This window comes from Grosmannia clavigera (assembly GCF_000143105.1).
Source record: "Grosmannia clavigera kw1407 unplaced genomic scaffold GCSC_144, whole genome shotgun sequence".
Taxonomy (NCBI): domain Eukaryota; kingdom Fungi; phylum Ascomycota; class Sordariomycetes; order Ophiostomatales; family Ophiostomataceae; genus Leptographium; species Leptographium clavigerum.
In genome coordinates this window covers 1600882-1615636 of record NW_014040797.1, presented here as the reverse complement: position 1 = coordinate 1615636, position 14755 = coordinate 1600882, and the positions used below count along the sequence as shown (strand labels likewise).

General features: G+C 53.6%; 6 protein-coding genes across 6 annotated transcripts; 2 read left to right on the top strand and 4 right to left on the bottom strand.

Moving 5' to 3' along the window:
* Positions 1–1350: 1350 nt before the first annotated feature.
* CMQ_3203 (fungal specific transcription factor domain containing protein) lies at positions 1351–4305 on the top strand (the record flags this gene model as incomplete). The annotated part of the gene is made up of 4 exons (XM_014317281.1): positions 1351–1449; positions 1611–2053; positions 2230–2408; positions 2459–4305. 4 exons carry the CDS (start codon positions 1351–1353, stop codon positions 4303–4305), a joined length of 2568 nt encoding a protein of 855 aa, XP_014172756.1.
* Positions 4306–7689: 3384 nt separating this feature from the next.
* Positions 7690–7896, bottom strand: CMQ_2519 (uncharacterized protein; the record flags this gene model as incomplete). Its single annotated transcript, XM_014316597.1, has 1 exon — positions 7690–7896. One exon carries the CDS (start codon positions 7894–7896, stop codon positions 7690–7692), a length of 207 nt encoding a protein of 68 aa, XP_014172072.1.
* On the top strand, positions 7753–9405 carry CMQ_2595 (major facilitator superfamily transporter monosaccharide; the record flags this gene model as incomplete). Its single annotated transcript, XM_014316673.1, has 1 exon — positions 7753–9405. The coding sequence occupies one exon, from the start codon at positions 7753–7755 to the stop codon at positions 9403–9405; it is 1653 nt and encodes a 550-aa protein (XP_014172148.1).
* A 130-nt stretch (positions 9406–9535) lies between these two features.
* Positions 9536–11488, bottom strand: CMQ_3142 (major facilitator superfamily transporter multidrug resistance; the record flags this gene model as incomplete). Its single annotated transcript, XM_014317220.1, has 3 exons — positions 9536–10567; positions 10624–10779; positions 10835–11488. 3 exons carry the CDS (start codon positions 11486–11488, stop codon positions 9536–9538), a joined length of 1842 nt encoding a protein of 613 aa, XP_014172695.1.
* Positions 11489–11829: 341 nt separating this feature from the next.
* On the bottom strand, positions 11830–12882 carry CMQ_3216 (dihydroorotate dehydrogenase; the record flags this gene model as incomplete). The annotated part of the gene is made up of 1 exon (XM_014317294.1): positions 11830–12882. The coding sequence occupies one exon, from the start codon at positions 12880–12882 to the stop codon at positions 11830–11832; it is 1053 nt and encodes a 350-aa protein (XP_014172769.1).
* A 230-nt stretch (positions 12883–13112) lies between these two features.
* On the bottom strand, positions 13113–14054 carry CMQ_3078 (duf431 domain containing protein; the record flags this gene model as incomplete). Its single annotated transcript, XM_014317156.1, has 4 exons — positions 13113–13169; positions 13228–13346; positions 13562–13672; positions 13730–14054. The coding sequence occupies 4 exons, from the start codon at positions 14052–14054 to the stop codon at positions 13113–13115; spliced, it is 612 nt and encodes a 203-aa protein (XP_014172631.1).
* Between the last annotated feature and the right edge of the window lie 701 nt (positions 14055–14755).

Here is a 14755-nt window from a genome sequence, read left to right as displayed (position 1 = left end):
TGTAGTATTTCGGGACAATCTTTTTGGCCGTGGTTCCCGGAGCCGCGCTCTCCTCTACACCGATCCACATCTTGGCATACGACGTAGACAAGACACAACTCCGTGGGCGAGAAAAACAGCGATGAGGTAGCCTGGAGCTCGAGGACGAACCACGGCCGCATCGACTCGAACACTCCAGCTCTACAAAAGCCGGTTGTTCAGCACCGGTGCGGAGGCGCTAATCAACTAGCGACAGTTACCGACTAGCGCTCCGTTTTTTTGCCAGTCCTCCTCCTCCTCGCAGACGGCACCTGACTTTCCCTCTGTCCACCCTCCCTTTCCCTCTTTTCTCGGTGGTCAGCACTCCTCCGTACTCCGCTTCATGTCTCACGTTCTCGCACTCCATCTTCTTAACCAGAGTGCTGACGCCTGATTCCATTGGTACGAGTTCTGATATTCCCACCCTTCGTCTCTTCTTCCTTGCCTGTCCGTATCTGTGCTTTCTCACGAACCGCAACGTTCGCACTCGCCTGTTCAAAAACACCCCCCTCTTCCCCTTTCTGTCTACTTCTCCAGGCCGTCCAGCTTTCATCCCTACCATCTCACGGCCACCTCCACCCTGGCTTCTTCTTACCCCGGCTCTGCTGCGTCTCCGCCTCCACAAAGTAACGCTCTTTGGCCCCATGGTGCGTGACTAGGCTTAGGCAAAATCGCACAATCGGAGTCCTCTTCATCTTCTTGCCATAATATTTTGGGGTTTTCTCTCGTCGTTCCTCTGTTAGCTTCCAACTCTAAAGCTCTGCCTTCGATGGACTCGATCATATTGGCTATCTGCCACCAGCACAACAACCGTAAACACACATGAGCTCTCGGCGATTTCAGCCCACCTCCCTCATCCACATTCTATCCGCGCTCCAATAAGAATTCTGCTCTTCAGCTAGCTATGGCCATTGACAGAGAGTAATCGACCGTGCGCTTACAACTCGTCTGCTTACTCGGCTCAGTTCCCGGCCTTGTTCAAGCTCTGTCCCTTCCTTTTTTTCGTCCCAGCAGCATTGGCCAAGTCGCCGCGCAACGCGCAGCGCTCTCTCTAGACGACGCCTTTCTTGAACTTGCCGACAGCAGCAGGCGGGGCTTCAGATTCACCGACTGTACGCTATAGCGAGGCGTGATTTCGCGTCGTATTGCGATTGTGAACGCCGACTGGCTCGTGATTGGTAATTGCCTCGCAGCTCAATTCAACAACCACACGACCGGACGAATGTCGAGACAAGCCCGGAGACACTTCCCCTGATCTCAGGCATGTCTGTCTCTGTTCTAGACCACCAGGTGGTTGCAAATATTCTGCCAATGAATTCTCAACCCACCGCCATGTCCCGGCCCCAGGTCGGTATCGAGAGGCTACCCACGCGCCGCTTGACAAACGAGCCGCGGGAGTCGATGAACTGCAAATCCTGCCGCAAGCGCAAGGTACGTTTCGCTCATATGTGGTACACCGCGGCCCCCAACTAAACACATTTTGTGGTCAGATCAAGTGCAATCGGCTACGCCCAGCCTGCGAGGCCTGTCAGGTTTTCCAATGTCCTTGCATATATGGTATGTTCTCTACTTTTTTATAATATTGATGATAGCGCAAGCTGATCGGGGGCCGATATCGGACTGTTGCCATAGATGCTGTCCCAAAGAAGAGAGGGCCAAAGACAGACGTCTTAGAGGCCTTGTTGAAAAGGGTTGACGGCTTAGAGCAGCAATTGAAGGACAAAAAAAAGGAAGATCACAGCAATGAGGACGAGTCAGGCAGTAGCGGAACTAGCAAAAGCGGATCTGGAAATGGACCATCGCCATCTGCCGAGAACGATGCGACGGCTTCATCCTCCGTCGACGACGTTCCGGATACGATTCACGCCGACGTAGCTGGTACTGGGACAAGAGGAACTTCAAAAAAGCGCAAAAACCCCTTGTCGAGTGCTGGCAAAAACCCCGTTAATGACCCCGAAGGCTCTGTGTGTGACCAGTTGCCACAGTCTATTGGAGACCCAAATCCAGTGGTGCAGACGGAAGCGCTGCTCGAAACGTATTTCAGGCGTTTCCATGCAAAGCCCTTTCAAATACTTGATGAATCATCGTTTCGTCAACGGTTACAGCTTAACCAGATACCCTCTTACCTGCTGAATGCTGTCTGTGGCCTAGCATCTCGGTATGCGCTGTATCTCTATTGCCCCATGCTGCTGCTTTTGCTAATGCTCTCAGATCTACACCACATCCAAATGGCTACCAGGCAGCTGTCAGCATGGGCGAGGCCTATGTGCAGCGCGCGCGAGCCGAAATAGAAATGGATGAGCCTACCGTAGACGGTCTCCAAGCCCTCCTACTCCTCACCTTATCGTTTAATGCTTCCGGAAAAGGAAAAAAAGCGTACATGCTGCTAAGTACGTGGTTCCATGGCTTTGCTTCGTTGCAAGAAACTCACATGTCACAGCTAGCGCGATCGGCATGGCCTTAGCCCTGGAGCTTCACCGCGAGATGGATGTTCATATAAGAATCATGCCCGCCGAACGTGAGATGCGGAGGAGGCTCTTTTGGACCAGCTACCTGCTCGACCGCTTCATGGCCTGCGGCTCAAGGCGGCCTTCACTCATTGGCGACCGAAATATTCTTCTCCGCTTGCCTTGCTGGTCCCCGTCCCCAAACTCTATGCCGGTCGAAGGAGACTTTTTCCAGAGCGACTCCAACTTGCAATACCTCCAAGGCGGCGGTGGAGGTAAGAAGTCGCAAGGAAGCAGCGGAATGCTGATTGATATTACGCGCATTCTGGGCATCACAAATCAGTACATGGCTGCTGGCGGAGTAAAGGGCGATTCCCACTTTCCTTGGCATTCGCTCTCAAACCTTTCCAAGATCCGCCACGACCTGGACGTCTGGGCCTCGGGCACACAAGACATATTTTCTAGTGTTGCGTCGCTCTTTAGTCAGCCCGACTCGACGTCTCTTGTCCTCAGCAAACTCGTCTACCATCTCATCCACTGTCTCATATACCGGCCCTTCTTGCCCGTCGATCTAGCCGAGCTGGCAGGGACTGGCCAGCATCAGTCATGGCAGATCGAGGCCACAAACATGTGTTTCTTGCATGCAAATGCCGTTGCCGAGCTGGTAGAGCTCGGAAAGCAAATGCCCGATGTGGAGTGGCCAGGCTTTGTCGGCTACTGCATCTGCACTGCCGGAACCGTGCATATCCACGGAGCCCATTACAACAAAGGCACCAACTCAAACGAGATGAGCGTGTTCGCATCCTCGGCTGAGTTTCTGTCTCGTGAGATGCAGCAGTTGAATGAGCTGCGGTATGCGTGGGCTGTCGTGCAGCACCATCGCCAAACGCTGCAGATGATCTACAACACCCACACGGAGCTCATCAAGAGCCTAGCGACCAACCCGATGCGCTACACTTCCGTATTTCATCTAGACGACTTCTTCGACCGCTATTCAAACATCACCGGCCCGGCGAGTTTGTCGTCCAATTTTGACTCTGCCAATCTCAGTCTGACTGACATCGTCGTTGACTACGCCCCTGACCAGCACGTCAGCCATGACCTGTATATGTCGAAGCTGAACCTTACTAACGGCAAGGTGAATGGTACTGGAAGCAGTTCTTCCGACATCAAAAATAACTTTATGAACGCCGTTGTCGACCGTCCGAATCTGAAAAGGAAGCTCACAGGCACTGTTGCAGCGCCGAACATCACAGCTTCCAACTCAAACGGCAGCATGTCTCTGCAAGCGCCCCGCAGTATATCGATTCCAGGACAGAATCAACAACCTTATGCTGTCTCATCATTCTTGCCACCGTCTGCTGAGGACTTATTGGCGTCTCCTGGCTCTATGGCTCCGGTTCTACCCCACTCCGACAGCTCTGCCGATTGCTCTCACACTGAACCACAGTCCCCAACGGCCAAAAACGCGAGGTTTTCACAGCAACAACAGCAACAATCCTCGGCAACTACGTTTAGCCCTGAGTTCAACTTCTCGGCTTTAGCTAGTGGACCCTCAACAGCGGGCGGGACTGGTGGCGGGCTTAGCGGTTACGACCCCATGTTTGGTACGCTTCAGGAAAATACCTTTCCCACCCCATCGTTATGGCCACCAGAGGATGACACAGGGTCCATCAAGGCGGTTGGCGTGCTCCAGAGTCCTGGTGGCCAGAGCAATGGCGACAGTGTCGGCGGCACAACGGCAAGCGAAGAAAAAGATCCGTTCCTGAGCCTGCTTGAGCAGTTTGGGCGGAGAATGAGTATGCGCGTGGTGCTGGGAATGAGCTGGACTTTTTCCTGACAGGCGCACCCAGCTCGTAGTGTTTTTATGCTGGGAGGGTCTCAATGGACCTCTGGGAGGTCGTGACTCTCAACGCACGTATTTTGAGTGTTAACATGTAATTGATTGGGTTTGGCGCTACGTCCGATACTGGAATGAGGGTTGGAAAACTTTGGCGAGCATGGCTACGATTCACCTTGATGTCATACGAACAATTTTGTCTCTCCGGAAGGGCTTCATTGCGCAGTGTTGTCCATTTTTTAAAGGATATATCCCATTAGTGCAAACGTATCTGCTGATGTGTCTAGCAATGCAAATCTACGAAGTCGCCGATGTTTACACTTATCTGACAGCAGTTGCAGAAGGCATGCAGTCCACGTAATGTTGGTGGGCGGCTCCTTCCTATCAGGTACTCGTGGGTGATATGAAAGGGGGTATTTAGAAATGGGCAATTCTCACCACCATTCTCTCTCTCATCTCTCTGTGTATCTCCTTGAGATCGCAGATAAGGCGCACATCTCGTCTATATTTCCCCTTGGCCGCTTGGTTTCTTGACAGTTCCCCCACAATGTGTCAAGCTCGAAGTTGACAGCTTCTCGCTATTGTGAGACATCGTTTCCGATCCGGCCGAAGAATGATGACCAATGTGGCACATGACAAAAATCCGCAGATCGATCTGATTGTCCAAGACATGCCGCCCAATTCATTCTCCACCACAAAACGCTGATGTATCTTACTTCTCACTATTAAGGGACGCTTGCTATCTTTAATTCCCAACACGACATTGCCGAGGCGTACGGCGACGTCAGGCGATCATAAGGCAGACGGGCTACGTTACCCCGATTTCCAACAATTTAATACCCGGGTATTGCCCCGTCAATCATGGTGTCACTCTCTTCTCGACTCGTGGTTGCAGTCCCGGCAGTTTGGATGGGACAAGGCGAATGCAACCATTTGGCCTGTGGCATGGAACTTGGCCAGGCTAAAGAGACAAGCGAAGATCGACAGATGTGCCCTCTGTCTTGCCGTTTTCGGTGCATCCCTTCCAACTGCCAGTACGAGACCCAACAGCTCAAACTAACATGGATTCGGTGCATGTCGCAACCCTACCACGCGGGGTTATGACGTAGCCGTCACACTTATGGTGCCAAGCTACTTCGTTTTCGGGTTCGCAGCTTCGATCTGGCCGTGGCCAAAGAGTTTTTGGCATTCGATTCATTATGGCTATCCCTTGCTTCGCATCTTGGCTTAACTAGACAAAAACCCTGCAGTTGAGCTTTGTGCCAATTCTCTCTTCACGAACACCCGCTCATCTTGTTTTTGCACGACAGCAGGACTAGCTTTCTCTTCCTTGCCACCAAGCCAATGGATGTTCATCCCCTGCTTGGCTGCCACCTTTTTTGTTCTTCATATCACGGGCTGGCAAGGAATTTCGCGGGAGCTCGTTCCTCACCCAACTACGCGCAGACCGTACATCTGATTCCACACAAAAACGAAGACCACTGGCTTTTTTGTTATCTCATTCCCGGCATCATCGCCCAAGTTATAATTTGATTTCACGGCAAATTTTGAGACCGAGTCCTCAATTCTCTCAAAACGCCGTGACAACTTGCGCCAGAGCGACGCGACTGGCGCTGTAGGGAAAGTTCGACTTTTCCCCTCTGTCCACACATATGTTGACACATGTCGGTGCACGGTGTCTTCGGCTTTCAATCGTGGAAACGGCTTCCAATACTCTCATGATGCGCATGCGCCGACCCACACAGACAATGGCTTGACCTGTATCGCTATTCGACTTCAACAGAGTTTTTTTCAGGAGTCGTTTGAGAGAAGCGCCGTGAAGTTATTTACCTTTTACCGTGTCCGGACTCTCCGCCGTCAAGCCATGACCAGCCAGTCTATGTCCATCCCAGACCGAGGACCAGTGGTTTTTGCTGTCACTACTGCCACCCTTGTTTTAAGTTCATTCTTTGTGCTTTCACGACTGGTTTGCCGCATCAGTATTGTTCGTCGTGTCGCTTGGGACGACTACTTTATCACATTGGCCTGGCTACTGGCCTTTGGATTGAGCCTCACTATCAACTTGGGCACTCGCAACGGTCTTGGGCGCCATGACGTTGATATTTCCTCGAAGCATATATCCGCTCTGAGGAAATATGAATATGTATTTTCCATCCTATACGTATGCACACTGTTTGAACTCCAATGCATTTGCCTGTATCGCTGACTTTTTAGAATCCGGCTCTTATGGCCACCAAGACTTCCATCCTGGTTTTTTATTTGCGCCTGTCTAAAAACACAGAGAAGATTCTCCGGCTATGCTCATACGCCGTCTTGGCTATTGTCAATGTGGCAGGCTTTGTGCTCACTTTCTTGAATATCTTCCAATGCCGCCCGATTACCTCTGCCTTTACGCCTAACTCAGGGAAATGCATTCCTTTGCTCACAGAATTTATATGCTCCGCTCCTGTCAACATCATCACCGATCTGGCAATATTGGCATTGCCGCTGCCAGTTCTCACAGCCATGCGACTTCCTTCACGACAGAAGTTCATTCTTGTCTTCACATTCACGCTTGGCGTTTTTGTCACTGTTGTGGATGTTGTGCGGATCTACTACCTACAGCAAGCCATCTCATCAACTGGAATTGACGATTCTTCTAACCCCGGATTGCTATTCATAAACAGCACGGAATTCTCTTGGAATGCGGCATTATCGCTTATGTGGTCAGCCGTCGAAGTCAACATTGGCATCACCTGCGCCTGCATCCCTACGCTAAAGCCGCTCGTCGCCAAGATTCTTCCTATAATACTGATGAACCCGGACGGTGCTCTGAAATACTTTTCTGGGACCAGGGAGGCAGAAGTATCCGACAGCCCATCTCACACTGCCAGCTGTCGACGGCAAGATTGGTCTCAAACGCAGTCTGGGCAGCCATCGCAAGCTGCAAATTTATCTAACTCTGAAACTTCGAGAGGCTCACTTTCAGCAACCTCCCCCAGTATGGTCGCGAGGCCAATATATTCTCGGGATTTGGATCTTAGCTTGAACTCGGATGCTACACTTGGCGCGAACTGCATGATGACTGCTGACCGGCCGCATAACCCATCACTTCTTGAATCTATTCGCGGACCCGAAACCGAGCATCTGAATATGCTGTCAACACAACAAATTCCAGACTTTCATCCGCCTAACTTGGCCAACGACTTCAGAGACTCTCAATTTTTGTCGCCAAGCACAGCCGGTGACCAAACGATAACAGCAACGAGCTTCGCCACCAAAACAACTGGGACGGGAAATGCATTGTACTTTGGTTTTGTTGCTATGAAAAAGCCTAAGAGTATGCTGGACACGTCAATATCCGAATCCCTGCAATTTTGCACTGCTGTTGCTGTTTTATTCTTCTTATGGGGCTTTTCTTATGGACTCTTGAACGCCCTTAATAATGCTGTTTCTTCCGTTTCCAATATGACCAGGACACAAACTCTGGGTCTCACCAGTGCATACTTCGGCGGTGGCTATCTTTTCGGTCCTCTCCTTGTCGGCGAATGGGTTCTGCGACATGATGAACACCACAGACGCCGAAGTGCTGCGGCCCAACCGAAGCGGCATGCTGGTCGAGCTGTGTCTTCTCTGCCCTCTGCCGCCTTGGCGCACATTTACGCCAATCCGAACGACGAAATGATTGGTGGCTTCAAGGCCACATTTATAGTTGGCCTTTGCATATACGGTACAGGAACTATCATGTTCTGGCCGAGCGCGGTTCTTACCTCGTTCCCGGGTTTTCTGATCAGCAACTTTGTTGTCGGGTTTGGCCTAAGCATTCTGGAGACGGCCGCCAATCCGTTCTTGGCACTCTGTGGCCCGATGGAATATTCAGAGATGCGCCTATTACTTGCCCAGGGACTGCAGGGCGCCAGCAGCGTGGTGAGTGGTCTTTTGGCCCAGAAGGTGTTTTTTATCAGGGTCAGCTCCGACAGTTCATCCGATTCAATGAGCTTGTTGGATGTGCAATGGACATACCTGGCCATCACGTTGTTTTGTGCTGCTTTGGCTATGTTTTTCTACTACATGCCATTGCCCGAAGTTTACGATGCTGAGCTTGAAAGACTTGTCGGCCGTCTTCCAGTCGATGGCACGAAGCGCACGATATTTGGCGGCCTGCAGTTACGAACTGTCTGTCTGATTCTCGCCGTTATTGCCCAATGGGTGTATGTGGCATCGCAGGAATGCATGAGTCTCTATTTTGATGATCTGGTAACATCATGGCTACCCGATATAAAAACGGCCAATGATAGCAGCGCGTTCATTTTGACGGACCATTCCTGGAGCCTTGTGTCTCGACTGGTCATGAGTAGCACAACTCCAGCAGACAACATCGACAACCCAGCTGGCCTGGCCCTGTCTGTTGCCGACTACTTACTGATCAGCCGCACGGCATTTGCTGTCTCACGCTTTGTCGTGGGATGTCTCTCGTACTTGGCAGCGAAGCACCCTGGCCGCCGCTGGCTTCCTTCACCTCTGACGATGTTGACCATCTCGATATCTCTCTCGGCTCTGTTTGCTCTTTTATGCGTGGTCCTACGACTGACGGCAAACGCAAACCTGATGGTCATCCCCGTGTCCCTTTTCTTCTTGGCCGAAGGACCTATCTACCCCCTCATTTTTGCCATTGGCCTTCGTGGTCAAGGAAGGCGTACCAAACGGGCCTCTGCGTGGCTTACAGTCGGCGCATCGGGTCCTCTGTTCTGGCCTTTTGTGATGTACGGCATCATTGCCAGAGGAGGCAGCGTGCGGACGTCTTTCATCGTGGTCGTTTGTCTCTTGGCATTCGCTTTCGTCTATCCGCTATACCTCACATTCTTAAGAGATGCTGGACAGCTATGCAAGTTGGCACCAACAAACCCTTCAGTATCATCCCGACGTCTGAAAAACAGAGCCGAGCACGAAGACGGACCACGGCTGCCGCAAGATGCAACCCAACTTGGTGCACCTACTCCCGAGCTAGAGTCATCAGGAGAAGTGAATTCACCGCTTGGCCATGGCGATATGCCGCAATTGTCAACACCACCAGTAATAGCACATCGTCCAGCTGGGCATCCGACCATATGCGATAAGTAGTAGACAAAACGTTTTGCTCATGAACATTGAAACAATTTTTTTTCTGATACGTATCTCGTTTCTATATGGCATCTGTGACAGTCTATATTGTTTTGAAGTGATTTTTATGCAGTCGTTGAATGCACTGACTTCAGGCTTCCATGGCACCATTATGCTCAGCAATGGCCTCAAGGATCTCCTCCTCATCTTCTTCTTCGTCATCTTTGGCACCCTGTTGGAGGCCACCGCCTTCTGTGGAGGCGCGTGATTTTGGCTCGGCCCAACCAGTGCATGCCTGGACTACTAGCATCAGCAGACCAACAATAGCAGCAGCGTGGTATAAAGTGCCCAGCGAAGCAGCATAACCGGCGATAGCAACTTGGCGTTCGGCATTGGTTAGCACAGGACGTCCGTTTCCATCCGAGCCATGCACCAGAGCCGGGCTTCCTATCAGGCGAGAAATCATGGCAGTATGAGCGTCAGTCAGGTTACCACCATCTAGCTCAGTGAAACCTGTGGCCAGCTGGACACCCAGTTGTTGCATGAAGAAGCCGCCGCCAATGGAGGTGCCAAAGCTTCCAGAGAACCCACGGAAGGTGGCCAACAAGCTTGTCGCAACGAAATGGGTGGAAGGGCGGGTCAGATGCAGAAGATGGGCCAAGGTATAGTTGAGAAATGCGCCGGTGCAAAAACCATTGGTGAAGAGAGAGAGCATATACCAACCGGCGCTGAAAGAATCGGATGCACGGCTAAGCAGACCGACGGCAGCGAGCGAGCAACAGAACAGGAATATGGAGACGACGCTCGGCAGCCAGAAGTCACCAGCGCGACGGATATGGAGCCATCCGACAAGCAGACCACCGGTGCCAAAGCCGACATTTGTTGGAATGAGGGCAGCGCCGGCGACGGCAGCCGACTGACCTTGGACGGTCAAGACAAAAATGGGAGCATAGTACAAGACAGACCAGCGAGAAGCCATGACACCGAGTTGCGCGAGGCAGGAAAACAGGACGCCGCGGGAACGCAGCAGCTCGAGCGGGATGATGGGATCGCCACCGGAGACGTTTGGCACAAGCCAGTACTCGATGGCAACAAAGCATACAAGACTGGTAACAGATGCAAGCATCGCCAGCGGACGCCAGGTGCCGGACAGGGAGTACAGTAGGAGGACGATGGTGAGGGTCTGGGCGGTCAGCACGACGGATAGCAGGCGACGAAGGAAGAAGGAAAGAAGCTGACCAGGAAGAAGGCGCCGGCATAATCGATGCGAGCCAGCCTGTACCAGACAGAGCGGCCTTTCCCATCCGGTTGATGCTGGGAGAGGTGCGGCAAGCTGAAGAAGACCAAGACACCGGCAATCAGAGCCATGGGCGCCTGGACGAGAAACAAGGTACGCTGCAAAACAATATCAGCTCAGCGCAGAGAACAAGCGGGGACAGAACGAGCTTACCCAGCTCATGATGGGGAGAAGGGCACCATACACAATGGCCCCAGCAGACAGACCAACGGTGAAGGCTGCGTTGACCATGCCGACAAAGAGACCTCGACGACGGCGATCGGCGAGCTGGAGGACCAAGATGAGCGACAGGGTCATGACGCCAGCGCCACCGATGCCGATAATGACGCGGCCGAGCAGAAAGACGGACAGGGAATTGGCGTAAGCAGTGATGAGGGCTCCGGCAGCAAAGCAGATACCAGCACCGAGCAACAAATGGCCGGCAGGAAAGATGGTGGCGAGACGGCCGACCAGCGGCGCAAAGGAGGCGACGGAGATGAGGTAGGCGCTGGAGAACCACATGGCGTGCTCATATGCGTCGAGGTCGTCGGCGATGGCGGACTGGGCCATGGTCATGCCGCTCGTATTGCTGGCCTGCAGAAAGAGGAGGACGCCCATGTTGACGGCAATGGCAGCAGCACGACTGGGGCCAATATGTGTGACAGTTGCATTGTCGGATATGGTGTCGCAGTCGCCGCTGTCATCGCAGTTGTCGTTGTTGCCGTGGTCACCGTTGGCCAGACTGCTGCGCCCGACTGCCGGCAACAGAGCGTCTGTTTCGCGAACATTGCGGGCTTCGGCAGAGCCGAACTCAGGCGCCGTGACCATAACAAATGCCGAAAGCAAAAAAAGCAAAAGTACCGGGAAGCAAGAGGGCCGACAGCGGTCAGGTCAGAAATACAAACGGGGAGAGCTGGCTTGAGAGATAGCTGATGGGAGGACAATTCCATGAAAGAAGTATTACGGTGAGTGAGAGACAGGACGTCGTTGGAGGTTGGTAATCATGTCGCAGGGAGACTGATAGAGGGAAATAGGAGCGTCTGCCTATGACATGCCTGATTGGTGCTAGCCAAAGCGGGCTACTCTTATTAGTAAGGCGTCCCGCTGGACTGGGTCCAATTAAAGCAAACTTCTGGGCCTGCAGTTGCCTATGTCGCTATCTGGTCACGCTACTTTGAGATGTTTTGTTCTAATCCTGGCGCAGAAATTTGGGCGAAGACGTCAACTCCATGAATGACCAGGGCCGTGCCGACACCGACGGCATAGGCGCCGACACTCTTCATGCGGTCGAATCCAGCGGTGTCGGACACGCCGCCAGCGCCGACAATGCGGATGTGTCCCAGGACAGCCGGCTCAGCATCTAGCAGGCGGCGCAGCGTGGCGACGTTGCCGAGGGCGAGGGGGTGCAGCGGGGCGCCAGCCATGCCGCCGATGCCGGTTCCAGGAAGGGCTGGAGTGATCTGGTCGGACTGTGAGGCCGAGGTCAGGAGCAAGCACGAGCCCAGCGTGTTGGTGGCGGTCAGGAAGCTGATAGGACACACGCCAGCAGAATCAGCAGCGGCTGCCGAAGCACGCAAGGCGTCGATGAGGACGGCAAACTGGCCGGCATGAGTGTAAGGCGGAGTTTTGAAGCCGATCGGGATGCGCGGCAGGTGGGCGTCCTGAGCAGCGGCGGCAATGGCGTCCTGGAGGGCGGCAAGGTAGGCCAGCAAGGCAGAGCCGTTATAGGCCGGTGGCGGTGCGTTGGGGATGTTGGGACAGCTCAGATTGACTTCCATGGCGAGCGGGACGGCGTTTGGGTCAGGGAGATCGCGCTGGGCGGCGGCGATGCGGCGGTAGCACTCGGCCACATCGTCGGGCTGGCCGGTGACCGAGATAAGGAAGCCCTTCTTGCGGGCGGCCGTTTGCGCCTGTGACCGTGAGGCGATCTGCTTGACAAAGGTCAAATATTGATCGAGCGGCAGCGGGCTGTAGCCGAGATTGTTGAGGCTGGCCGTCTTGGCGTCTGAGGCGGCTGGGTCGTGTGGCGTGGTGTCGAACAGGGCGAACTGGTGGACGTCGGGGTTGTGGCCGAAGCCGGCGACGAGAGACGTCCGCGTCGTCACGGCGCCCGTGTGTGGACAGTCATAGAGCGCCGTGAGTTGGCCCAGGTCAGTGGCCGACGGGTTGGCCGTGTTGAGCAGCGGCGGGCTGATCTCGAGCGGAGGAGGAGAGACGGCCATGGCTGGGGGAAATTGGATGGGAAGTTGATTTGCGACGAATTGAATGGGCCCGAGGATGAAGAGGGTCTTACGACTTATAAAATAGGGCAAATGGGGCGACGGGGTTGGCCGATAGCCGGCGAGAGATAAGACAAGCGAGGGCGCGCGCGAGAAGAGAGATCAAGAGGGCGTACTATTTTTGGGCAATCCGAAATTAGAAGAGAAAGAGGGGTCCGACCAGTCGGCTAACTCTAAAATAGGTCGTCGATTGCATTGTCGGCATCCTTCTTGATCAGTTCGGGCATGCCCTGGAAGACGGGTTAGCAGGAGCTTTTGGCAGTTGGCTGTCGAGAGAAAACAACGTACCTCGGGCATGATGGGTTTGTCGTCGTCGCCCTTGACGTAGCGAAAGGGCATCAGTGCGCTCTCGTGCTCGTCAAACCTGAGCTCGGGGAAGTCGACGTAGGAAATTTGGTCGAGCGGGACTAGAGTTTAGGGGGGGTTAGACGAGGGAGAGATGGGAGTAGAGGGGAGAGTTAAGAAAAAGAAAGAAGGAAGAGGAAGGAAGAAGAAGGAAGAAAGAAGAAAAAAGAAAGAAGAAAAAAGAAAGAAGAAAAAAGAAAAAAAGAAAAAAAGAAAGGAGAAAGAAAGAAGAAAGAAGAAGAAAGAAGAGACGAAAGACAAGAGACAAACAACGCACCTTTCTGTTCGGTCACAATCCGAGTCACTCGCACGGCCGTGTCGGTTGTCATCTGCTTGGGCCCAAGTCGCCGGCCTTGGAAGCCCTTCTTGCGTAGTTCCGACGTGCGATCTGCCATGATCAGCTTGGGCTGTGAAGGGACTGAGACATCCAGACATCGCTACTCACCCCGAGGGGGATCGTCGCCCAGGATCCCACCAAACAGAAAGACATCAAACACGTCACCGTCCGCCGGCACCAGCTCCTGCGCCGCTGCCGGGTCCAGCAGACACACACGCGCCTTCTGCGCCGCATCGCCGCCATACAGCTCTTCCACGCTTCGCTGTTCGGCCCGGAATCCGGCCACGGCCGTCAGCTCGGCCGGCAGCATCAGCGAAGGCGGCAGCGACGACAGGCACAGCGCGCCAGTCTCGCGCGCAATCGTCACGTACTCGAGCGTCGACCAGGCCCCCATGCCCTCGTCCAGGTGCTCGACGACATACGTCTTGGACATCGTGGCGGTCGGAGCAGACGGAAGAGTGGCGAGTCGGGGAGTTGCAACGAGACGAGTCCAGGCGTCCAGGAATCCACAGTAGAAAAGGGACTGGGAAGCCGGAAGAGAAGAGCGCCAAATACAGCACGACAGCCAGAGCAAACACAAAAAGTCTTGAGGCCACACCGAATCGCTTGCTCCGAAACCATGAACCGTTTCTCCATCTACAGCGTGTTAACAGGAAATATTTTCTGATTATGTAACATCATGTGGGTCACTGTACTCCGTACGGAGTCACCCCGTACGCGATCCCAGCTTCGTCTCCTGTTATAGGCTCTATTCAGCACCGCTTCCGTCTCTAGCCACCACGCTGCGTTGCACTTGCCTCGATACCGCAGGCACCCGCCTAATTCAGAAACACGCCCCGCTTTAATCTTCGTCGATTATTACCAGCAATGCGGCCTTGTTTCGTCAGCTCCCCCCGTTACGCTTTCCTTTGATAGGACACCTAAGCCCTTCGCTCGTGGGCCTCAACCGGTTTCTCCTCCCCCGTTCCTTGGACATACGAGCTCGCTGCCCATATTCGATACCGCATGGACCGTCGTTAAATTGATTTGTCCGCTTCCAGCGCATTGCGAGCCTTGATCAGGGGCCGGCAGACCGTCTTTTTCTTTCGTCCACGTCGCCAACTTGGGGGACTCTTTTACTTTGGAAGCATTCAA